Source organism: Poecilia mexicana, unplaced genomic scaffold, assembly GCF_051168715.1.
Source record: "Poecilia mexicana isolate PSO_F unplaced genomic scaffold, ASM5116871v1 scaffold_23, whole genome shotgun sequence".
Taxonomy (NCBI): Eukaryota; Metazoa; Chordata; class Actinopteri; order Cyprinodontiformes; family Poeciliidae; genus Poecilia; species Poecilia mexicana.
The window spans coordinates 644,386-671,153 of record NW_028263392.1 but is presented as its reverse complement, the minus strand read 5'-3'; the positions used below and the strand labels follow the sequence as shown (position 1 = coordinate 671,153).

At 38.0% G+C, this 26,768-nt stretch overlaps 2 protein-coding genes and 1 long non-coding RNA gene across 6 annotated transcripts in view; 2 read left to right on the top strand and 1 right to left on the bottom strand.

The window, feature by feature from the left end:
- Nucleotides 1-1,427: 1,427 nt before the first annotated feature.
- Nucleotides 1,428-10,179, bottom strand: adm2a (adrenomedullin 2a). The gene is made up of 2 exons (XM_015010696.2): nt 10,045-10,179; nt 1,428-4,622 (listed from the first exon to the last, which is right to left on the bottom strand). The coding sequence occupies exons 1-2, from the start codon at nt 10,140-10,142 to the stop codon at nt 4,211-4,213; spliced, it is 510 nt and encodes a 169-aa protein (XP_014866182.1). The 5' UTR covers nt 10,143-10,179; the 3' UTR covers nt 1,428-4,210.
- Nucleotides 9,695-12,578, top strand: LOC148152451 (uncharacterized). Its single transcript, XR_015762118.1, has 2 exons — nt 9,695-9,901; nt 10,058-12,578. It is a non-coding gene; the product is annotated as an uncharacterized LOC148152451 (long non-coding RNA).
- A 7,884-nt stretch (nt 12,579-20,462) lies between these two features.
- sbf1 (SET binding factor 1) overlaps nt 20,463-26,768 on the top strand; it is a 58,322-nt gene continuing 52,016 nt past the window's right edge. For 3 of the 4 annotated variants that reach the window (XM_015010689.2, XM_015010688.2, XM_015010686.2), the window contains exon 1: nt 20,463-20,707. In XM_015010689.2, coding sequence (XP_014866175.2) covers nt 20,653-20,707 — 55 coding nt within the window. In that variant the 5' untranslated portion in view covers nt 20,463-20,652. The remainder of the gene's footprint in view (nt 20,708-26,768) is intronic. The other variant, XM_015010691.2, reaches the window with a different exon arrangement.

The window sequence follows — 26,768 nt, the reverse complement described above, 5'->3', positions numbered from 1 at the left end:
TCCTTGACTCCTGCATTATAAGCACTGGAGATGGGCACCTTTGTGTTTTTTATTTTTTGTTTGGATGGTAATAAAAATGACTGGAATAAATTAACTGTTCCCCAATTTGCAGCTGTGCAGCATCTCTTAAAGATCCTGAACATGATTCCTTCTTCACACAACATGGCTGTTCTTAGATTTCTGTAAGAAACAGAAAAAAATTTACAGTAGCGTCAGTTGATCTTCATTGTATCCTCACACTTAGGGACTTACTTTAAGGTCAAAACCATATTTTCTATGTGCCACATTGTGTTGAATGTGGGAGTCTCCATTGGGGTTACAGCCAGTGTGAGTGAGTACTTCCATCTGCTGCAGGTTTCTAACAAGGAAGTGTTTTGTTCAAAATTCATCATTTCCAGATTTACAACTGAAGTGGATACCAGCTCAGCTTTAACACTAAAGGGGCTAAATGGGTTACAAGTATTTCTTCCAACAAGTGCAACTTTATTTGCTGTGGAATTTGAAAGATCAAGTTTGATTTACAATTGATTTAAAATATTTAGAACGTACTTAACTTTAATAAGAATCATGGGAGCCAAACGTTGGAAGCATGTGATGTGCAAGGCAGGGATTTGACCTCTTGACAGGAATTAACTGGACTTAATGGAAAGTGACATCCACCTTCCGAAGCATTTGGCTCCAAGAAATATGTCAAAAATTACCCTTTTAAAGACCTATCAAGGGTTGACAAATTCATTCGTCCCCTTTTACCCTTCAGCACTCTTCCCCTGAACTCCGCCCCCTCTGGATACCAAATCCTGGTCTTGCTTTTGGTCAGACTCCCTCCATCACTCATTAACCCTGTTCTGTCATACACACTGATGTAGCAGCTATCAGATCATGTCCTGATCCCTCCATGTCTCATTCACAATGTCCAATGCCCTCCATCAGCCTTCATCATGTAATGATTGACTTTAGTTGCAACATTTGAGACGTTGTTTCCAGGTCAAAGGCCTGGAAACATGGAGAACAGGGATCACATCCTGAATGTCTTTATAGTGCCTTTCAAAATCAGTCACAACTCTTAAGATTCCATTAGATTAAATGGTGATAATAGGTACTTTCATCAAAATAACATATAAAATAACATAATAACATATGACCATATGTGAAACATGGTGGTGCCTGTTCCATGCTGTGGGAAGTCTTTTTTTCTGCAGGAACACGGATGCTGGTCAGTTGATGAAAAGATGAATGGAGCTAAGAGGAAACCCTAGAACAAAACCTGCTAGATGCTGAAGAAGATTTGAGACTTCAGCTTCCAGCAGAACCATCACCCTAAACCTACAGCTACAGCAGGTTTTCTTTAAACTTAATAAGGTTTTGGTTGTAACATGAAAAACTATGAAAAGTTTTGCACAAACATTTAAAATACACTCAGTACTCTGTCACTATACACAGTATGGTTCTTTATTTTAAAGACTGAAGAACATGGTCAAACAGTAACATTTCAACTACAGTCAGAAACTTAATTCCCACTATGATAAAGAACAATGGAAAAGACAAGATAAATAGTTCTCGGTGACATTCAGGCATTATCATACAAGATAAGTTAAATACTTAAATACATAACTTTCTTTAAATACAAAAGTATAACATATATTCACGAGTGCACTCAACACTCCTCACATCACAGGGAGCACACGTACATCTTCACAGACAATAAGACAACTTTTACAGGAAGCACCTCATCCTACTGTTGCTAGCTCTTCAACATTGAAATTCAAGTTGTAAAAAAAACTGTCAACATGATTGCATTAAAGTGCTTTCCTGTGACCCTAAAGAAGAACACGTGACACTCAAATGTGAAAACAAGAAAACAAGTCTGCTGAGAAACTAACAGGAACACTAACACTGAACTCCTATGAATCTTAGTCATGGATAGCCTTGAAACACTGTCCGTGGTCTCTAACCGGAAGGCATCGACTGTGGTAGGGTTTGCTAACGCAACTCTGTATGACGCAATGTGTGACGTCCCAAAAACACACTGCGAAAGCAGAACAGTGATAAGGCAAAACTCATCCAAAACAAATAGAATGGCTGAAAAGTTACATTTCGAGAAAGTAGAGAGATGTTTTTGTTTGTCATTTTAAAAGCCGTTTAATGATCTGTCACGAGACATTGATAAGCTCCGTTACAGCAGAGAGAAAGGCACGATTTACCTTAGTGAGGCTTTGAACACATTGAACACTACCACGATTTGACCAGGGTGGACAAAAGTAGATGGAAGACGGAAGAAATAAAGACAAGTGGAAAATACATAAATAACATGTTATCATATTATGTGGGTCACATACTGTAAGGCCACTCAGTCAATCAAGTATTTCCAGGTATTTGGTGAGATTTTACTAATGCTGTTTCAAGATTACAGAAAACAATAGAAACTAAATAGAAACATAATAATAATAATAATAATAATAATAATAATAATAATAATAATAATAATAATAATAATAATAATAATATGAAGTGACTCACTTTCCTACTCAAACAGTACTCCAACTCTACTACCTTTGAAGGTTTATTAAAAAAGTTTACATCTAATTCTAATACCAATACCAAAGATGGACCAGTCAGAGTTTTGCAGGCCAACACAGACTTCCAGTTTTGACTGAAGTCTGACCTGTTGCTTCAAATTTTAACTGATTCTATTTTTGATTCAAGCTGCGTCTCAACCTCATGATTTAGGTAATATGGTGGGTGTGGAAACATTAGGATCATAACCTTGTCCTCATGATGGACTGGTGACTTCTCCAGATTGTTTCCCGCTACTTGCCCAGTTATAGCTGGCATAGAGACTATACTCTATGCCAGCTCTATGACATAACCCACTCGCTTGATGGTGGTTTCCTTAAATGGGAATTAAGTGGGTATAGAAAATGGAAAGCTGGATGGATGAGAACTTTAAGACCCAAACAAATTATACCATGGTGGACTAACAAGACCTTGTTTCCCAGCAATTCCTGGTCTATCATCCACCCACCATCTCAGACGCAGACATAAATAGAAGACAACAAAATGTCGGGGCATGCATTTTACTGGTGCCTGGCTATTTGTGTTCATATTTGAAACTAGGCACTGTACAGCTAGCATTTTGGTCAGCGTGGTTTTTGTTTCAAACCCACATCGTAACACCATATTACATAGTTGGAAAGTAAAAATGAAAGTAAATGTGTTTTACCTATTTCTGATTTGTCTACTTTCGCATCTTTGCTGTAGACTCGACTTGGATGACATAAGAGACTCAAGAGTTTAACTTTTAAGTTGTTGAAACCAGGAAGCCTAACCTCATCTGCTAGTCCACTAAACAAAGTAGCTTGTTGATACATTTTTAAAGTTATTTTTCTGATTTGATCTAACTGCTAAAATACTTTTTAAAGTTATTTCTAGCATTTCATTGTTTTCACTCAAACAATGAAATGCTAATCAGACTATAGTGTTCACTTTTATTTTCAACTGTGTGAAGCACAAAATTGAAACAGAACTTTTCTTGACTGCATGCTGACTCTTATTTTCCTTTTCATGGGGGCTTAAATCACAATGTTTGCTGTAAGTCTTGACTGTGGATGATCTCAGATTAAGTTCAGCTACAAACTCAAGGACTGTTGTGGTGATCTGAGTTCATGTTAGACACAGTGTATGAACTTCAAAGCTGATGGAGAGGTAAAAGGGTTCACTTGACTGTTGAAAAGATATTCAGAAACACATTGATTTTGACAGTCTCCAGTTCATGGTCCAGCTTCTAATCCACATTAGGGGCTTAAGTTTGTGATCAGTGAACAGCAAAGGAGCCAAAGCTATGAAATTCAGTTGGCAATAAGAAGTACTCCACTGAATGGCACTAAAGACACAGCTCAATTCTTACTTTATCCAGATTAAAATGTCCCAATGTCAGCTTTTGTCTTCCTTTTAGTATTCAAGCTGACAAATCCATAATGTTTTAATGTCCATATTTTCCTGTGACGGGGATGGTCGATCCTTGGAGTTGATTTGGTAAGTTCTGATCTTAAAATTTAACTTTAAAATCCACCAATCAAGTACAAACAGTAAAAGCAGGAGACTTCTAAAATAAGTCAAAGCTGGCTGTGCACTAGATTAATCCTAAATGCAAAAACTAGAACTAAGACATTAAAAGACAAATACTGACAGACCTTCTATGGGGCTACCTAGCTCATCCATAACTATGAGGGCTCCTAGGGTTAATGGGGGATGATTCTTCCCTGCCATTCTGACCGATGAGCTGATACAGACGGTGGCTGAGGTTCTGTACTTGGCAGGTTCCCAGGACACACCCCACTCTCTTAAACTGGAGATGCTGGTGGTGGTTTCTGCCCCCTTTCGAGTGTCCATGGCCACGAGATCTCTTAGCCCTTCTCTTGATCTGAAAAGCCTCATCAGGCTGTGCCCATGTCAGGCCAGGAGATGCCGTCCTCAAACTGGATGCCGGTGGGTGCCTCACGAGGCTTAACATCCATTTGTGGAGTTTGCTTGCTGCTGGAGATGCTGGGACAGTGTTGGACTGGCCTTCTGAGGGAGTGGAGAGCTCCCTTTCCTGGTCGATTGGTTCTTTTTGATGATTCAGTCTGGAAAGAAAAACAGCCAGTAAAAAGGTGTTTCTTTAGTTTTTTGAAATATAAGTGGATTAAGCAAACAGTAGTGGATGAACAAAAGATAAAATGCAAAAGTAAGCAGGTAAGTACACATATCATTGCAAGAAAATTTTTCAGCTAATCAGAATCTGAAATGGCCAAAATCACAACACTTTAATGCAGTGCTGGCAAACCTTGAATGCAGACATTCATGTAATACTTGCCTTCAATTTGAACATTTCAGCAAACTGGGCATATCCACTGCACCAAGTCAGCAGTAGAAGTCTCCTCAAGCATTATGGTGCATCATGCCAAACCACAAAAAATGCTAAGAAATATTTTGAGGAACATTGCAAAACCTCAAAAACTCCTGACACGGACAACGCCTCTTTATGGGTGGTTAAATTGCTGCCCATTTTCCGTACTTGCTAAGTCCTGTTAGCTGCACTGGGGAGACGGCAATACCATCAAGGAGGTACAACCCTAAGCATGATGCCAGTCTGTTAGAGACCCAGAACAAAAACCTATATCGTCATGTGATGTTCTTTACATGCCATGATCAACTGGAATGTCCTCACACAGAATGGGGAGTTGAAGTCGTCCTACTAATATCAGTCCACTGAGACACATCGAAAAGTAGTCACAAGCGAGTAACAACTACAAACTGTAAGGGATAATAACGAATTTTTGAATGACTGTGATGTAAACTGTTAGAATACAAAGCAAAGCATTCTAGCAAACACTGAGGGTCATGATCCAAAGACACACACAGAAGCTCATCATCAAACCAAAGAAAAAGAGACCCTGAGATTCCCAAACCAGACACCCTCCTTTCTGTAACTTCCAACCCTGTCCACAAACAGACCAATCACACTAGATACTGCTTATGTCTTGTGCTGAAATACAAACACAGTTCATAAGATCAGTATATCTTCCCAACTACATAATATTTTATATCACTGAGTAATATGAATGGGTTTCTTTTGAAAGAAGTACAAATTTTAGTCATGCATATCTCCTATTGTTTTCTTTGTAGGGTTAGGATCAGCTAATACTGTGAAACTTTTAGTAGGAGTACCAACATCTGTTTATCTTTTGCATGTGAGCACAACTTTGTGCATTTCAACATGCCTGTCTCTTAATTGGGGCATAAAAATAAATAGCCTTTTGATGCCTTCAATAGCATACTCCTGAGTCAGCCTTGGTTGCTACCTTTTTTACGTCGCCACCTGATTATTGTTGGCTTTTTGTTAAATAGGCAAGGGATCTCATTATCAAGAAACCTGATGAGACTTGTTTCAGTTTTGCTGAAAGGTTCAAGGGGAAACAGAACAAATATAAAGCAAACCAGTGGAGCTTTAGCTGTTCTTGTAATGAATCTGTGCACAGTAACGAGTTCCTTCAAGTTAAAAAGGGTATGTTTTTGATGTAACCATGTTATTTGGAGATCGTTTGACTTTTCGTTGATCCATGCATAAAATGTGTTTTCTGGAACGTGGACTTTGGGACAATTTCTCTGCTAGAAAGAACACGGTCAGCAAAGCAAGCAGAATGTACTGGCCTCTCGGTAAACAGTAGAGACATCTCTACCATCTGCTCGTTGTTTGAACACCGGGTATCGTTCTTACAACTTGACCTGGTAGCTCATCAATAAGAGTCAAGCCGCTGAGTGTCTAACTTATCACCACCAATGGAAAAAGGGTTGAAAAAAATGACTACACCTGGCAGACGAGAAGTAAACCTTATTAATTCTGTTGGAACACCACAGCTGAGCAAATGCATCATATGTTTGCTTTTCCAACTACAAGAAAAATTTAGCACCAAGTTGTCAGTGGCAGACACCACAGCTGTTCTAAATATACTCAGTAAAATGCTGACTCAACACAAGCACTCAGACTTTACTCCCACTGAGTGGTTGAAAACTGTGTGCCATTGAAATGTTGTACAGTAATCTGGCACAAAATGGAAGGTCAATGCTATTCAAACAAGTATGGTAGCCTGACGAGGACTCAGTTGCCAAAGACGAGGCTGTTGCTGGAGAGACAGTTGCATAATGGGATGCCGCAGACTATTTTCAGATCAGGCTTGGTGTGCCATGGTGCCACATCACCCATCTAAACAGTGGGACTAGTATTTAACTTACTGGACGCATGTCTTGTTTCTCTCTAACTGCAGTCACCATTACATCTTTTACACTGAAATTCATTGTGGATTTAAATTGGTAATATTTTGTATGACTCATACACTGACTCCACTGTTGCACAACACAGAACTATAATCTGCGGTGCTGATGATTCTAGCCCTGTGGTTTTGATAGTTGAAGTCAAAAGTTTAAACCGGAACGAGCATTTGAAACCCTGTGATCAATAAACAAAAAATTCAACCACATCATCAGATGAGTGCTGCTCCTCTTACATACACAGCACATGTAAAGTCACGCCTCTACAAAATGGGTTTCCATGTGGAAAGCAGCTCTTTATGGATGCCAGGGTTGGATTTTGGTCTAAGACGATAATCCAGAATGGAATTCTCCCCGTTTGGTCACTGCTTTCACCCTGCTCAGCTGTAACTTTTCAGTCCCAAGAACCCATGCACAGAACACTGAAATACCTAACTTAAAATCCTTATATTGTTATTATAATTACTAATTAGATAATAATTACTATACTAATGGTAATTATTATAATTAATAGTTGTAATAATAATATGTTACAGGACACACCCTGTGTGGGATTAAATCTGTCTGTTTCTAAAGGTTGTCTGTAGCTCACTCTCGTTTTTCCCCATTAATGATTTAATGGGAAAAAAAAACATAACGTCATGTGACCTCACATGACGTTAAACAAACCTGGACTACAAGCACCCAGACTGAACTCTCATGTTACTGTGCCCTGATGCGAACACAGTGGGGCCCAATAGGGGTCCAGGTGCAAATCTGTTTGGCATGTCCTTCATCTCCAAACAATGAGTCATTTAATCAGTAATCTGTATTGTAAAGTGCTCAACAACCAAAGCACAATTTAGCTTTGGTGGCACACCAAAGATATGTACTGATGCTAAAATGTGGATGAAAGGTCATTGTTCTTAGCTAGAAATATTAGCTAAAACTGGCAAGTTTTGACATATTTTAGCGAGATAAGTAAAGATAAAAAACTGGTCAACCTAAAAGAAGACATAAAAGGAAAAATACTTCAGCAGAAAATGAAGGGTATTTGCTGCATGTGATCAGAAAAACATGCAATCGCTCCTAGTTTGGCAAGCGGCAGTTCTGCATCTTAAGGACTTCTTTAGCATTACCTTATCAGGTTACAGAGACAGAACATGGACAGAAAAAGAACATGGAAGGAATGACAGAAATCCACCCAGTGTCTAACAGGTGAAAGAAATGTAGAATAGTTATGTCTACTGTTATTCTTCTGTCAGCATGTGATGTTAACAGGACATCATGTGCTCAATGGAACTGGGAGTAAGAATTTAGTGTCATAATAAGAAAGCAATGGAACATTTACAACCAATTAAGCTCGAAAGGGGAAATGGCAGACTGGATCAAACTGGGAAAAAGACACGTCTTTAGGGATAGCAGAGGGATTAGGAGGACTCTCTTGTTAAGCGGAGACGAGATGGATTGAGGGGATTAAGGTGCTGGGCAGGTGAAGGTTTCAACAGCAGATGTTCAGCGCTTGCTCACACACATCAATAGGCAATGAGATGAGATGGTGCTGGGTGATAATGCTTTGCCTCCAATAGTTTTAGATCATCAGCACAGATGTTAGCTTTATTATTCTTCCAAACCCTCTTGCTTTATTGTGTCGGACATGTGAAGTATGCATAGTGATGAGGGGATTTTTCTCCAACTTTTCTTAATTATTTTAAAATGGGACACTAAAAAGGAGGAAAAATGCAATTTTCAAAATTTTCTGAGTTATCTACGGGGTTATATTCATATTTTTCAGTCACAAAGCTTTTTCATTTCCTACTTCAGTCAGAGACTTTGTTCAAACTGAGCATTTGCTTTGCTTGTTTCTGGTATCAAAGTGTAGAAAGCTTTTTTAAAGTTACAGTTTCAAATGTACAAATTTAATGATACCATTCCGACAGTTTAATCCCTTTGAATATAAAGCAAGTGAATGAGTGGAATTTTCTCTAGACAGATAGATAGAGAAAGGCAGCCTACAAAAAAGTGTACGTGTCTAATATATATATATATATATATATATATATATATATATATATATATATATATATATATATATATATATATATATATATATATATATATATTAACTCACAAATGGATGGAAATACAGAAAAGTTGCCTCTAAAGAAAAAAAATGCATCGTCTTATCAGACTCTACCAGTAGAAGGCGCCATTTACACTCATCATCTACATTCACGTACGCTACTCAACTGTGATAACATTGCAACACAAGTTTGTATAGCTGCTGACCCCGCACACACATCAAACTGGGTCTACAGGCTGTTACTAAGCGCTCTGGTTGTTGCCTAATCTCTTATGGTTGGGCTTTGTGACTAAAACCCCTGCAGTTTAAAAGGGCGGAAAAGTACAGGTATCGTCACATTCACAATAATCCATTATGGGGCTCCATTCATGAAAACAAACTGGTTTCCCCTCCTTGTGTAAGACGAATATGTCACACATGCTTTGGGGATTTAAGTGCGGAGGTACACTAGAAAATACAGTTCACTTCAACTTTAAATTCAGAATGTGGGTCATTTTTTATACTGGACCTGCTAAATTGTTGCTTTTTTAAATTAATATTATTTCACGTTAGAACTTAATCTATAACCTCATCAAATGCTGTATAATTTTTATAATAATAATAATAACCAGGAGTTTCGAACTATTGTGGTATTTTAAGCATTTAAAATATTCGCATTATTTTTTTTTTAATTTTCACAATAATGTCAAAAAAAAGGAAGAAAGAAAGAAAGTGTTTTATTGTAGACAGCCTTTGACTTTGTAGAGCTCATTATCTGTAAACTGCACGACATAACAGCAACCACCTCCAAACACTCACACTCATGTGACTCTTTAGACACGCGGGCAGAAAATTAGAGTTAACCAAACTAGTAACAAACTTTAGTTAAAGTTCCAGATCTGTTACGCTCCACCACACCGGCAGAAAACCCATATTTTCAACTCCTTAAATTAAAAACAAGACAATTGCAGAAGTAACTTGTTCCTACCCATTCCGCTTTAAGGTTTCCGACTTGCAGCACTTCCCGTGAACTAATTTGCCGTAAAGTAACAGGTGAGTAAATGTTTTTAAACTTAGCCAACCAGGTGTAGCTTTGTTTTATCGTCTAAAACAATTGTATTAGTGTGTTATTATACCGACAACAGCAGCGGAAACAGTAGTAAAGCGTTATTAGCCGGTGGTTAATCTTGTCGTACCTGTTTCCGTCAGGACGCTCCCCGGCCGGTGAAGCCGACAGCTGCTGGAGGGAAAGCAGGCTGATGCAATACACGACAAGCGGGAGGAAGGACCGCATCTCCGGATAAGCTTCAACTTTGTACACCCTCTCTCTGCAGGAGTTGGAGGGGGGCTACCTCACCGACTTTCAGCCCTCCAAAAATGGAGGGAGAGCAATAAATAAATAATAATAAAAAATTATAGCAAAACGTTGAAGCTGAGAATTCCAACTTGGGAAACTGGAAAAGAAAATAAAAGAAAGTCCATGTTTTTCTTTTTTTCTAAAAGACAATGATGGCAAAAAGCATATTTAAATATAGGCATATATTTAAATATGGCTTATACAAACTGAATTCTACATTAATTTTTGTTTCTGCAGAAACAAAAGTTAATGCAGAAACAAAATAAAAATAGAAAATCTTTGTCTGAAAGATTACCTATTTACACATAGTCCACACATTATGCAAAATAAATTGTCTTACCTTTAATGTAGAGCTCAGAGTATGGAGTCACTCAAAAGTCTTCTTATTCCCACGATTCCAATCCTGTTGGTCAAGATCAAGTTCCAATGTGAAGCTGAGTGCTGACTAACATAGTGGATTTAAATAGAGTGGGTGGAGTTAAAACTAACCAGTATTTAACATCCTTGGAAATTTGACTACTCTGTATTGCACTGATATAAATCCTGGAGATGCTATAAAAACTATTATAAATTACATTCCATGCCCAAAAGCAATGTAACTTCTGAATCCTTAAAAGGAATGAGCTCAGAAGTAAACCAGCGTTAAATAAAACTAAAAGCATAGAAGGCTTTCTCTGTAAAAAAAAAAAAAAAATCAGCACAATAAATAGTTAAACCTGCTGAGTAAGTTTAGTTCTAAACAGAACTAACAATTGAAACAACTAAAACAGAAAAAAATTCTGTGTGTGGCAAGAAAATCTGAGATTTTCTTTGATTTGACTCATACATTTCAAAATCCTTAACACATTAATTTACAGGCTATATTATGTGAAAAGAGACACATTTTCTAATTTTATAAGCATATATTTTCTATGGGATTGTGTATTTTTCCAGAAAAGAGAGATTGCTGTAAAAGCTGAGTGGTAGAAGAAGCTGAAATCAACTCCAACAGGATCTTAAGAATGTTAAAGCTTTACAGTTTATTATAGTTTTGTTAAATTTGCTCTAGACTGAACATTAGTTGTAAAGTTTCAGTAATGAACTGCAGGTAGCTTTACTAATAGCCTTTTGCTGCATGTTGTTGCAGGTTGATTGTGAAGGGGTTGTCGTTTATCTCCAGTGGTCATTGGATAAAAGGACACAAGTTATATTCCCGTTTCAAATGCTGGTATATTCCTGAGGACTCTTTGCTATCATAATCCACCATGTGAATGCTTATGAAATGAAGCTGCGTTTTCAAGAAATTCTACCGAACCCCTCTCCAGTCTCTTATCATCGCCTTCAGCCAAGTGTTTAGCACAGATATGACCGGATGCAGGAATCTTCCACTACCTCCCCTGATGCTTTTGAGTTTTAGTCATGAGTCGCTGGTATCACTGTTAAATTCCCCCACATAAACATTTCCTTCACTTATTGTATTTTATTGCTGTTGTCATTCTTGCTCAGCGGTTCCTGGTAGGAACTGCTCTATTGTTAGTATGATTCAATACTATAAAGCATGAAAACGTTGTTTGCATGCTATCTCATTGATTCATTCTCTAAGACAGGTTGGTACAGGTACGGTGCAGGTCTAAACACATTTTTCTCTACTTTAATTAATGACTCAGATCTCATATCGGCAGGAATTCTTTTTGTTCTATGTCCAAATTCTCTTTGACTGTGCTAATAATAACATCTAGTGCTGCGTCAGAGGCTGATTTCCAAGGAAACCTGACGAAGATATTGTCAACCGTCTAGTCAGTGCAAACCTCTTAATGTGGCTGAAAAAACCTAAACGTGATGGGTGGTCAACAGACTATCCAGTAGACTTCTGGTTGGTCTGTAGTTTTCACTTGATTGATTCACTTGCTGATGCAATATATAGATAACAAACAGAACATAGTGACTCACAGACTGATGGTTACTCAGCTTCTAAACCAAACAGGTTTGTGGACATTAGTGGCTGATCAGACAGCCATGTTCTTCATCCTCATGTTCCTTAGTGCAACTCAGGAGGAACCGGTCCAAAGTCAATGACCCGGTTCAATTACCTGAAGTTCCTCAATAAGGGAAGCTGTATGATGAAATGAATTAGAACTGCCATTGAATTGTAGTGAATGTGACTGAATTTGAATCACTGTGTATGATTGAAATGATGTAATATTATATCTCTGTATCTGTTTGTCTTGTAAAGTGCCTTAAAATTGCATTTGTTATTGTTTGGTGATGCAATATTAATAAACCAAAGGTTTGAATATTTAAATCCAACATAGATAATGAATTGTATTTCTGAAAAAAAATATGTTAAGTGCATCTAGATGTGGAGTAATCAAGTAAAGATTGTGGAATATATAAGTTGTGCAACTTGTATGTGTTGCTTAGTTTGCCTCTCCATATTGTTGCATGTATGTAGGAATGAAGGGAGTAAAATGGTGTGTGCTAAAGTAGACAAAGTAGGATACGTTTTCCATAATCTTATGGTGAGATCATGTTTTTCTCCAATCCCAAGAGATGCGACTTCAGTGCTGTCTACAGCCGTCTGCTTAATGCCCCCAAAGTGATCAACAAAGTTAATGAATTGAAATGACATCAGGCTGACAAGGCACTTTTGGGACAATCAAAAGACTCTTTCCAATGAAGTCAGTCATTCCCATTTACACGCACATTCACATGATGATGGTGGCAAGGTGCAACAGGGCTGGGGCAATCTGACAGACACTGAGATGGGCTGGGGACTCAAACTGGCAACCCGCTAATCACAGGACAAACTCCTACCCAATCATCACCATCATCTATCACAAATAGGTTGTGCTGTACTGCCTTGGGAGCCACTTCAAGCCACCACTAAACCACTAAAAAATGTGGAACAAGTTCTCACTTGCAATACGGCTATGGAGCAACATTCTGCCTTTTATTGATCAACACAAAATAAGTAAAAAAAAGTTTATTAAAAAGAAAAGTCTAATCCTATCTTAATAACTATTTATGTATGTGTGAAAATTATTGAGCTCGTTGGTCATGAAGTTCAGGTTACCTCTATGCTGAAATGATAAAACTGGATTGATTTCTGCAATTTAATTGACAGTGTAGTTTAATTTTTGTTCATAGTAAACATCTCGGGGAGTAATCTGATGTGATCAGACAGTGTACATGTGAGGGTGGCATTCAGTTCCTGCTAAATGAGAACAGGCACAAAGCAAAGAAATCAGCCTGATGGAGGAAATGTGGCGTGAAGAGGACGAAGCTGAAGGGTTCAGAGAAAGAACATCTGCAGCTCTCAGGAGGTAAATGGTTCCTCCGCTTTTCAGCAACACACTCATTTACATGTAAACAAACTCTGAAGACAGTTTTATTCTCTTCGGTCTTTGTTTATTTGAAAACATTTATAAGGCCACCAGTAAATGAGCAGCATGTGTTCAGACTGTATCTTGCATCCTGGCAGGTTTCTCTGTTGTGCTTTGTGGTCTTGACTTGAACCAACATTTATGTCTTTCTTGATTTTTATGAACCAAAACATGTCTGCCAATTAAAATATCAAATAAAAGTTAGTTTATAGAAAAAGCAAAACTAATTTTGTGATTTTACTCATAGAATGAAGTATTTCAACTTTATATTTCTGTCAGTTTTGATTATTTTGGCTTAGGCCAAATAAAAACCCAAAATTCAGCTTTTAAAAAAACGATTTTACATAAGACAATAATAAGAAGAGAATTTTAATACAGAAGTATGGCCCATACTGAAAATACTCATCTGATGTTCCCTTTGCATCAGGAAGTCTTCCCCACATACTCATGATTTAAAATGATCACATTCAATTTTGTTTTTATTTATTTTCATTTCTTGTTTGCATCATGTAATATTCTTATTTTCTGCTGAAACCCAAGGCAGAGTTTGTGATTTGTATTATCTGAAACCCAAAAATCACAAAAATGAACAGAAATAAATGCTTGAACTATGTCCCTCTGTGTAACAAATCTTTACATGGATTTCAGTTTATAAGTGAAATTTCCTAAAGGAAAAGTGTTTTTGATCATGTTTTACGTCAATACACCTGTGTAACTAGAATATCAAATCTAAAGAGACAGTTGGGTAAAAATATCCATTGTGCAATGCTCAAATTATTTTTATTTTAATCATTTAGTGCTCGTCTTCGTGGCATTTTTGTCACAGACCTGCTTCACAGCAGGAGAAGCCGCTCTGTGGAAGTCTAATACTTGCTGCCCCCTAGTGAATGTCATGTTGCACTAGCAGCAACACTTGGTGCTGCAGCTGGATGAGGATAACAGAAAAATAAACACAACTTTTTTGTGTATTCCAACAAGTACAAACTGTATCTAATGCTAATATCTTGAATTTAAAAATAGCTTCTCCTTTTCCAAACATTACATCCATGTGAAGAATCACTTTCCCACTGTTATCTTGTTAATAGTTGGCTTGGCAGCTTCAGATAGTTTTATTGACATTATTTTAGATATTATCCAGATAGGTTTCTTTGGAATGGCTTAACACAAGTATGAGTGAGAGCAGAAAACTATCAGGACAGTGTTGTGCACAAATAAGGGATTAGATTTCACTGTGAGAAAGATGAGAGGAGAGAAGGGATGACACTGGAGATGGAGGCTATTAGCAACAACCGCAAATACAAACCAGTTCTCCACATTTCTGTTTATTCACCTTCCATCAATTTAAAACACAATGTAAATTCAGAGAAATTTATATCAGAAAAGTAGGTTGCATCATGTCACATAATGCAGATCCAAACAGCTCAGTTTTTTTTCTTATTGTTGCAAATGATGAAGTCTCAGGGCACTTTGCAAGTCGAATTAGTCAAATTTATATACAGTGAAACAAAATCCAATTCCATCTAAATTCAATTCATGTCCATCCAGTTTTTTCCATACTGTAAAAAAACCAACCCCAAAGCATCTCTAACTTACATTAAAATAGGTTGACAGAATTGAACTGTATTTGCATTTACTGTAAAATTCTGCCAGAATTTTTCGTAAATTGCAGAATTATCTTTACAGTGGCGTAGATTCTCATCAGATTCAGACCCAATTGAAAACAACCCACTTTATTTCCAGTTATAGCACCAAAAGTTACAATGTTAATATTTGGTACAATAAAGTCTAATTGATCATGTAATGCCTCTTGGTAAAAAATAAACAAATAAATACCCATTCAAAAAATTCCACCCAAATCTCAGTATTTACATTTGCAGCAATCCCTTCTCCATAGCAATCACATGGTGACAGTGGAAAGTAAGAACTCTATGAACAGGAAGAAATATCCAGCAGTGCAGAACCACAGAACTGAAGACAAAATGTTTTATTTAATTACTCAGTTAAGTGCTAGTGGACACAAAAGATCAGTAATCAGAATATTATATCAAACATTTGTCACAAATGAAAATGTCCCACAACAGCTTACATCCTAAGGTCTTACTAATTTGTTTTTAATTGTCATTTCCTTTTTTTTTAATTTTTTTTTTTAAGTCAATTAGAGAATTTGTTTTGTTTTTTTTATACATACCGGTCAGGAAAAAACATGACTGATCTATATTTTGTCATGCCAAACAAAATTATGGTTGTTATTTGCAGGTTTCCCACTCAGTAATAATTTTTTTTCTCATGCGAAAAATACAAAACAGCAAAAATAAAACAATACAAACTGTAAAAATATATATAAATAAATAGCTTAAATGACCTTGTTTCTACAAGACCTAAGAAGGTACAGCAGCCTGTGTTTTGGTCCATGCAGTACAAACAGTATGTCCTGTTTTGAGATTCTTCCAACAGAAGGCCTTTTTTCTCCAAATGAACATGGTGTTATGGGGTTTGGTCTGCAAAGTTACATTATACAAACTAAAATACATCAGAAGTATTTTTGATTGGAGGTGCTTGGCCATAATCCACACCAGCTAATATTTAGACAAAATCCGACAATACAAGCCAGCACAAATCTCTCATTGCTGTTGTCAAGCACAGAGGTGGAGGTCTGATGATGTGGGCTGCAGTTTTGGCGCCTTCTTGCAGTCATTTGCCGCTTTGCAAAAAACACCTGCAGGTAGAACTTAGACACACTTTTGTGTGAGTTTTCTGAAACAATGTACTCCTCTGCCATAAGGCAAAGTAGTTACTCTCCCATTTTTTGGTTCGAGGGAATGTTTTAATACTTTTATAGTTTGTGTGACCAGTCGGGCCACTGTGGAGTGGTGCTTTATGTGGAAAACCTGTTATTAATTAAAAGAAATGAATAACAGCTGGGATGGGGAGCAGAATAGAAGCTGAGACAAGGTGAAAAACAAAGAAAATAAAGGAGAAATGAAACCTGAAACCTCCAATAAAACAAATCCAGAACAAAAGTAATGAAAATAGCTGAACTGACACAAAGAATGTTTATTCTTTGTAAAAAGGCAAGATGTAAGAAAACAAACAAGAAAAAGATTATCAAAACAGAAAATTATTATTAAGGTTAAATGTCCAAACAACAAGGGATCATGAGACCTGATGCTTGGCCCAAATGTGTTCATCCAAACACTACAGCAAATTTACAATGTAAAGACTGAAAAATTGGGGGGGCGGGGGAATCAAGGTGTTACGATAACCTCGTCAAAGTCTAGATCACAGCTACATGAGATTTTCTTGATGTTTGACCAAAACGGATGTCAGGAAATATCGCATTGAAAAGGTACTTTTAAAAATCTAAAGAACAGGGCATATGTTTTTAAGAATAGCTATAATTCAATAATGCCAAAGAAACAACCAACACTTCCCATATATTTCTCTCTAACGTCTCTCCTTACATGGGGTGATCAACACTTTCATGGAGTTTATTGTAATAACAGCAGCTTGCTGATGCTGAAAAGCTTCAGTCCCCACATTAAGATACATCACTGTTTTTACATGACACTTTATGTAACACAACATATAATCTATCTGTGCAGACAAAAGGTGCAACAAGGAAATCATAGTCATAGTCATAGTTAAGAAAAAATACACCACTTTCTGGAACTCTAATGTATTTTCAGGAGATATGCTTCACCTGAGCAGAGAGGAAGATGGCTGCGGGAACTAGCCTGTTTAGAGCTATGATGTGCATTAGGCCTTCAAACCACTTCCTGTCTGTTGGTTAGTCTACAGGAAGTCACATGACTGCTGCATCCTGCTGAGAGTGGGTTCATGCTCTGATTGGGCTGCATGCTTTATGACTATAAAGCCTGAAATATCAATGATGGGTAGAATAGAGAAGCTTTCTTTTCTTTGATTCCTGGAAATAAAATCAGTCAGAAAAAGATGATATATGAATAGTAGATAACCAGAGTGACTGTAGCTGTTTACTTTTAGGAAGATGGTTGAATACTTATTAGAATTTCTAGTCTTTCAATAAAAATCTATGCTGACAATTATTTTGAACACAAAGTCAGGAGTTGGGCAAACAATTTCACTTAATAATACCAATTTGCCTATTAAAGCAGCTCTATGTAACTTTTCTAAAGAATAAGTTTTTCACATATTTGTTAAAACTATCACCATGTCGTGAAGGTATACTATATGATACAGATGATCTGTGAAAAAATGGAGCTCCTCTTTCTCCGACTCTAGCACATTTAGCAGCACATACAAGAGATTGTTTGACAGCATCAAGACACTCCTTCAGGCTCTAATGGGTTGTTTATGAAAATGAGCGATACACCTCTTCCTGGTAAAAACCAGTTTCTTGTTCTACGGTACTTGCTTCTACCAGAGGGTCTGGGCTCTTGGTTGCTGAGAAACGATTACTTTCTGGAGGCTTGGACTGTGTCGAAGTTTTACATTTTACCCAATCGCTAACATTTGTTCATGACGTACATAAAGTACCAGTTCATTACTGTGAAAGCTTGCCAGAAGTTGCCTGTGATGTAAGCAACCATCCTGCACTACGAAGAGAGAAGTGTTGATCCAAATCAGGCGGCTGATAATGTTAGTTTAATATTTCTAAGTGTGACCAACACGGACTGAATGACTCAGACGCTATCGCTAAAACTACAGACAGACTACGATTCTAAAACAGAGCAGAAAATCAACTTCATTGTTCACAACTTCTTCTTCTGCTTACTGATTTAACCTACCAGAGAGAAGTGAAGGGGAGAGAGCCCAGACTGTGGTGTAAGTGAGAATTTGTTTGAGCAGAATTGCACAGGAAGGCAACGACCAGGTTAGCTCTATCCAAGAGTCAAAAGTAAGGCCATTTAAAATTACATGAGCAATCTGAAATTGCCCAGTCCAGTCCCAAACCCAACTAAATGTGGGTTAGGGACTTGAACAGAGTTGTGCACAAAAAATTGTTTGTATATCTTACTGGATTTAATTTTTTATCCCTTTCACAAATATGAGAAATTAAAGCATTATCACAGAATGAAAGACTTAGGACAGGATGTGCATTTTTAAACACAACTATGTACAATTATCATTTCAGCACACACATCTTACTGTACTCCCTTTATCTCTGTGTTATTAGTAAAAATACATGATGAATTAGGGTTTGTTGGTGTTTATTCTACTAACAACAGTTTGCTACATTTGGTGCAGGCTGCGGGTGAGAAGCTCCAATTACTTCACTGAGACTCATCACTATAACATAAAAACCAGTTACAGTGGATGTTATCTCCTGCTAGTGCAGCATTGGTCGCATTTCTTAAATAATGGTCTATGTTTTTTTTTTAACCACTGAGCCCTCACTTACAGATAAACGTGACAAAAACAGATAGTGTGGAGTTTTTAGTGATCAGTAGGGGGAAAAAAGCATTTATGAAAAGCTTTATATCTAAACCTGGGGATTGTTTGCAACCAGAGTGTAAGTGTGCAAGTGTTCTGGATCAAAGGTCAGATGCAGGAAGTGCTGGATATCTCCTGAGTTTATAACAAAGCTGACAGCCAAGGACAGGCCACATGGTTATGAGCCATGAGGCCTTCCTCTCACCCCACTCTAATGAGTGTAACTCCAGTTTTTAAGAACTTTACATAACTTCAATTGTTCCTGAGCAAAAAGCTAAGCAAATTTTCTGTCATTTTCAAAAAATGCTGCTAGAGCATTAGCAGCACTGAGATACAGTTCACTGTATTTCAGTGAACTGAGTTTCTGAAATTAACTTTCAAATAATCTTCTAATTTACTGAATATGAAAATGCACATGTTGGTGCTTATTGCACAAGTTGTATTTGATGCTTTACTTACTTATATTTCAAACATCCTTCCATGCTACTCAGCACTGTAGTCAATGTAAAGATACTATTGAATGTTCACAGAGTAAAAACTGTCTTGGATTTAGCTTTAAAATAAGATACTTCCATTTCTTCATGTTTCCAATAGATTTCTTATAATTGCTCTTAAATATGTAAATATTTAATTGGCCTGTTATTTGCTATGAATTGTATTGGATTTTTGTTGGCATGATTTATTTTTTAAGGGTTTTTTTGACATGAATGTGAAACATTTAAAGTCCCTATTTTGTATTTATCCATTTAAATACTTAGGGTTTTTTCCTCTTCATTTAACTTTTATAATAAAGTGGCTCTATCTTTATGACATTATCTTAAACAGGATCTTAGAGGAAGAGATGGTGGCTCTCTGCAGCCTGGCTATGAAGGCTTACTTTTATTTTGAGGTATGACTAAGTTAGGGTTTTTCCGCATTGAAAAAAGAACTTCACAAAGCAGTTGTGGACCTCTTTATAAACTACTTTAGCCGGAGTTTCAGTTCTTTAGTTGCAACATTCCTCTGCACTGGAACCAACACAGAGAAAACCTACGATTGGCAGAAGCTGATCATTCAGGACTGAAAACATTAGATTATTGCAGATTTACCAAAAAGGTCAAAAATTAAATCTTCAGATCGTTTTTCTAATTTCTTACCACTTTATTTGTTACAACTCTGCATTTAGCATTTTATTTCCTTATACGTGCCAAATAAATGAGTTACTCTGAATTGTTGTTATTCTAATTGTCATTAACCTTTATTTGTGAGTTTCCTTTAGAGAATTGTGAATAAAGCTATACAAAATAAACTTGCGTTGTCTTATCGTTTATGGGTTCTCTTTCTTTAGAGGCTCTGAAACCCAACATTACCCCTCACCTCTGCGTCGCTGGCCTAGTTGAAGCTGAACCGGTTTAATCATAGGCTTTGGTCAGACTTTTGGTCTCTTAATTGGTTCGGCTCCCCACATGGGACATTCTTGCAGAACAGCCCCTCCCTAGTAGTCCCTCAGTGCGCAGGCGCACGGCTCTCGGCTGTCAGGGCAAGGCAAATTGACAGTATGGCGGCGGAGTGCAGCTGGAAGGATGCTACTGTCTCCCAGGATGTTTCTATCGCCGGCAGCACGTAAATGGACTATTGACGGCCCAGAAACCAGAGGATTCAGTGAGAACTGCCTGTCGCCCTGAGCTCTGAACATGGCCAGGCTCGCGGACTACTTTGTTGTGGTCGGTTACGATCTCGACAACCGAGGTTGGTGCTCCAGTTAGCCAGCCCTGTTAGCCTTAACGCCGTATTATTAGCTGTGAGTAAATAGAAGGCGGGTAAGGAGGCGGGGACCGGCCTGTACGCCATTTATAGCTGACCAATATTAGGCGCTGTCAGCAGCCTAAGCCGTCAAATTGAGGCCGGGGACTCGGAGGCCTCAGGGGGATTAGTTTACTTCAGTGCGACGCTGTCAAGTGTTGACACGCATTTCTGACGGGAGAACCCACTGAAATCACAGCTCTGCTGGGAGTCTTTGCCTTGAAACAGCCTTAATCATTACTAAAACAGCCATTCTTTTTTCTGTGAACTTGAAGTATCTTCATTTGCCAAGAGCTAACAATAACGTAGCTGTAGAGTTGAATATAACTTGGTTCGCATTTATTCACCATTTTTCTGCTGTTTTCCTTTACAAGCATCACTTTGGGCACTTCACAAAACAGCAGGGTACTTTCAGAAAGAAACGCTCGAATCAAACTGTTAGGAGCTTTCAGTGCTGCTGCAGACAGCAAACCGCTGTAGTCAGCCCCAGCACAAAAACTTATAGAAATCGATCCTTCTACTTGCCGGAGTTGCTTATTGTTTTCTTTGTATGTGTTTGTGTGGATTAACCTAGATGGCTTGGCCCCTCCCTGACCCCCCTCCCGCCCCGGACCTCTGCTCCCTTGCGTTGTTGGGACGGGGCTTGGACCGTTATCTGAGCCCCCCTCCCTTCATTCAGTCTTAGCCTTGGCCTAGATCTTAGCAGTATAATGGACCGTTTAATCATGAAATATTCAACTCGCCCATCCCATGCAAGAATGCAACTTGTAACATGGTTAGAAGTTTCCATTGGAGTGGAGTTTTTCTTATGATTTATTAAGTGGCAGATTGTAACATGACAAGTCCCCCTGTGGCTAAAACCAGGCAGAGGGACTGGCTTTTATCATGGTGATGCAACAGCAGTGAGCATCACTTTCTTGGTTGAATGAGGCGACGTATTGCCTCTTATGCTGTAGTTGTTACAGAAGGGGCTGAACACAGGATGTTCTAAGGTGGACACTGCAAGCGCTGCAGAAACTTTCCTTCCTGTTCTACTCAGCTTGAAGGCAGTGTGGCGTAGAGCGAGCCTGTTAAAGGCATCTGGGAAGCATGCATTAAAAGACCCAGTGGTCTTAATGGAGAACAGCTTTCAGAGCCTGTAAAACACAACACTTATGGTTGATGATGATTGTTGGCATTGTGCTGCTGCTGCCTCAGTGTTTCAACTTGCTGCACTCGCTGTTAGGTTTCTAGATCACAGCATTATGTTGTGGTTCATCTGTAGTTGCTTGCAGAGAGTTTTGTGTGATGTGGAGATCAGACCGAACTGATCTGCTGTCAGTGTCAGACCTAATGTGGAGAAATAGTGCTTGGATCAGACATGAGGTGCAGACCCCCAGCCTAGCCACCGACTCCAGCCTTGGTCCTGTGAGGCTGCATGGCATAATGCATTTTACTTTACTTTTTTTTTTTTTTTGCATTTCATTTTACTTTGGAAGTTTACAGCTACTGGTCATGAAATCAGTCGAACTCACTTTAGATGTAAAATGTCACTTCTACAGGTTGGAGTCATTTGTTTTGCTCTTTTGTTCTAAAAGATTATCTACTCAAGATGAGCAAAATACAAACCCAAACACAAGCCCCTCTAGTGACATCACAGTATAGAGTTTTTGTATTTTCCTGTTTTTTCTCTCTCCATTTTCATCTGTTTCCAATCAAATTTCAAATTGTGTTTTGCATGACTGCAGCAGAACCCTGGAGCTTAATATGAGAACACAATGTAGATTTGAGGAAATTGTGTCAACAAATAAAATACAGCTGCGCAATATATTCAAATTTATTGTTTTTACAAGATCACAGTAGGAAATATTAATATTGTGAAAAAAAATCTTGAGCTAATAAATATTAGTTGATTATTTAAGTACCATGAATTCAGGCCCCCTGTGCTAGTGACATATTTAGTGACACCTGTGTAAATGCAGGGCTGCAAGTGTAACTGGTAGTAGGTCTGTCACAGTACGAGATAAACCAATTAATCACATGATAAATTAAAACAAGCTCAATAATTTCCATTTGTCTGATTTATTATTTTTCTTTTTCCCTCTCTTTATACAAAAAAACTGCATGCCAAACATCTTCAGTCCAATGTATTATTCTCAAGTAGTTCTTTGTTTGAAGGACCATTTTGTTTACAGAGACTTCATCATTCTTTTTATTTATTTCTGATGTTTTGATTACTAATTTTGGATATTTACAATGTCTTCCAGTTCCAGTGTTAAATGTTCATTATTCATAGCCTGGATTCCTGTTTAGCATCTCTGAAGATGACAAGGATGTGAATATATATAGTCATTCTGAGGCCTACCATGTAATTCTCACTCTTGCAGATATAAATACAATTGAAGCCGTGAGGGCAGATTGTATCTGTAGAGCTGACGTTGGCTGCGGTTTATTCAGCGTTGTCTCAACAACACCAGGACAAAAAGCAGTGGAAAAAGGCCTGATCAGATGACCAGAATATGTTTGGACCTGTTGATACTTTTATGTACATGTATGTAAAGGTAAATCAGGACATGTCTATATTATGTTTGTTCATGATGGAACAGATGAAACATGCTGGTATTTTAATTGTTAAAGCATGCTCCCAAAATATTAACCAAGATTTTAAAAATGGACATCACACACACTTTGACCCACCTCTTGGTATTTTGGTTGGAAAATATGACATGTATTGTTCAAGGCAGTAGACAGACTGACAACCTTGTTTCTTAGCTTAATGAAGGATTTCACCTGGTACTTTTACCACAAATCTGAAAATCTGTTGCTCTTTTTTAGACATGTTCTTCCTCTTCTGGTTATTAAAGTTAAGTCTCCATTAAGCCAATCAGTGACTGGTGGTCTTCCATCAGGTGTTTTTCCTTTCACTGCAGTGTGCCATTGACCTGTCAGCTGCCTTTTGAGGCTGGTGGATAAAAAACTTACTGTTTGTTTTTGTATTTATCTCTTGTTCTTGTGGTGCTTTTCACTTTGAAGGTATAGACAGGAAATGGTTGGAGAGAAAAGCGGGAGGGCTTTCAGCAAAGTTCTGAAGGTCTGGATCTTTATCCTGGACCTTTCCATAGAGAACTACAGCCCATGTTTATGGGAGCTGTCTCTGTTGTTCAGCCACCAGCCACCCCTCTGCCATTTTTTTTACTTGAAATACTGACACACACAAGGCTGCACTGTTTTGGGAAAACATTGAATATTCAGCAACTTTACTGAACGTCTCAATTGAGGATGTGCAACATACTGCAAATATGCTGTCATGACTTGATTTGTGTGAAAAGTGAATATAGTAAGACTGTATGCATTGCAACATTTGTTGACTTATTATATTCCCATTGATTTTATAGTTGATCACGTATTGATTCTGTTAGTCTTACTTCCTGATACAGATGACAGCAGCCACAGTGTGAGGTCACAGAGAAACATGGAAACATTGAAATGAGGAGAAACAAGGATGTCACCATCCCAATATTGAACAATAATAGTGCGTTCACATGGCTTTCTAATATTGTACTGCTAGAATGTTAGCAGCCTATGCAGATACTGTAAAGATAAAGAAACATTGTGTTCATTCCAGCATCACTCACAGCTGCTGCTTAGGCAATGAATCACCTCCCAGTGTTGCATGCAGATCCAGTTTCTTAATGGCTTTCAAAATATTTTTGTAACATTCTAAAGATTAGCACCACTAAATATTCAAGGATTCAAGGATTTTTTTTTTATTGTCATAAAAAAGATGTCTTGATCTTGTGGTCCAGATCAAGACATCCACCACATGGAAAAATAAATAAATTACTTTATTGTTTATTTGTTTAAGTGATGTCCGTCCGTCTGTCCATCCATCCATTCATTCATTTATTCATTTATTTTTTTATTGGCATATAGAACATGAACGTTAGGGTTTCCCCCAGTGTATTATAAGCCTGGCGGCCCGCGATGCTTTACTAGCCCCGCCGCCAGGCTAAGTGTTACTTGTTTATGTTTCTAGGGGGGGAAAAAAAATCTTTTTTTTTTTTAAAGCCAGGCTGCAAGCGTCTCTTTAGCTCTGAGCATTTCACTAGCAGAGCAGATTTATTCCTAAATGATAGGTTTGTAATAGATGGGTTTATAGTTTATGCATTTAAACCCGACAGCGCGCGGACCAATCACACAGCTTGCGCCTGATTGAGCCGCTGACTTAATTTGGATTAAACAGAAGTGCAAATTTATTGTTTTTAGACTAGTTGTGGATTTAAATAGCATTTCACTGGAGATCTTTTCCCGTAACATATAATTACACAGTAATACTTTCACATTTCCTGACAACTTAACATCTTTTAATAAAAAACACGGTGGACCGCCGGTGGACCGTCGGTGGACCGCCTCGACGCCCCGACCACTGGGTTTAGCAAGTTTTCTGGGGGAAACCCTGATATTCTACTTAAAGGGGAAGAAATATGCTAATTTCTTCTTAAATTCATAAAAGTATATGCTTTTGGTTTAAGTGCATAGTTAATAAATGGTGGTCCAAAGAAATCCTCTAACAGCCAGTAATCTCTGCATTCAGTCCTGTAGCAGGGAGAATCCTTCTGTTAATGCTGCTTTAAAAGTGAACAAAGTACCTGAAGCTAAAATTACCAATTGGTAGTTTGCCAAGATTTGTTGTTTGAGTAGAACACAGGTGTTCTTAAATTCTGTCATTTTATACTTTGACTCATAGATTGCAGTGTAAGGCTGATGTTTAAAGATAAATGATTAGAGCTACTGTAGAGTACCTGTGCTGTGTTTTAGCAGAGGAGGAAAGGAAAAGAGAAAAAACAGACATGATTTTGTATGGACAATATCTTTGTTTTTGTAATATTTTGATACTCTGAGGTGTGTTCTTCCTAAAATCACTAGAAGGTTTTTTTTTTCCCCAGCCATTGTTTTCACCACAGGCCACTTCTAAATGAACAGGTAGAAATAAGATGAACACACAACGAGGGGTTTCCTCTAGAAGATTTAGACATAAAAGGTAAAATTGTAATACTGATCACTGCTTAGTAACTTCAGAGGTGCAGCCATAACGGTGCATGATGCGGCCACCACATGGAGATGCCAGCGGTCTTCTTGGTGACCCCACACTCTCCGCTTCACTCCCTGTTTATAACAGGGACACTCCAGGGTTATAATGCACCAAAAGTTCTCACGAGTCTGGACAAAGATAAGAACGCTGTTCCTGATCATACTTTGAGTTGAATGATGAAAACACTCATTGATAATGTAAATGAAAAGTAATACCTGCATTCCTGACACAGTGACATGTTTAGAATTGTTGATGCCATTTTTTTAATTCTCATTTGTTAAAAATAACAAATAATTGTTTAGTAGTAAATGTGCCAGAACATTGTTTTACCCAGTTTTGTATGTAGGAACAATAACAATTCTAGTAAATCTTCAGGAACCAATCCGTAGCTGTCACATCTGCATGCATCACCCCACCAATCCGCTGCTGACTCCGTTTTCAGCTCAGAGAAAACTCACAAATCCATGTAACACAGCTGATTATCATGCAGGGAGGCATGTATGCAGACCTAAATAATCAGTCATGTTACCCTGAAAATGAACGATGGAAGTGACACTGAGCTGCAGTAGAAGGAAAAACAAACAGGTTTGCATTTGATTCTTTCAGCCTAATTAAATGAAACGCAAAGAAGTAATAGTGAACTCAGAACCCAGGGAAAATGAAGTTTACAGCAAAACACTTTCTGTTATAATAATCAGAACTACAACCGACACAACCTCCCTCTCTGGACCACCAGGTATCCAGGGTAACGTCATCTGTCCAGACAGCAGCACCAACATCCTCCTCATGGCTCCTGTTGTCTCAGAAATAGCTCCTGCTGGTATCATGGCTCTGGTTCTCCTCTAGGCTCCAGTTTTTGTAGAAAGCTCTTGTGTCTGTGTGTACAGCCCACACTGTTCAGAGACCAGAAGCTATTTTTCTTCTATCTTTCTTCAA

What these genes read in the sequence shown, in the direction of transcription:
- adm2a (XM_015010696.2), bottom strand. Translation starts at nt 10,142, where the DNA reads ATGCGGTCCTTCCTCCCGCTTGTCGTGTATTGCATCAGCCTGCTTTCC. An exon ending in GAGCGTCCTGACGGAAACAG is followed by an intron (nt 4,623 to 10,044) that starts GTACGACAAGAT and finishes TTTTCTTTCCAG; the next exon opens with ACTGAATCATCAAAAAGAAC.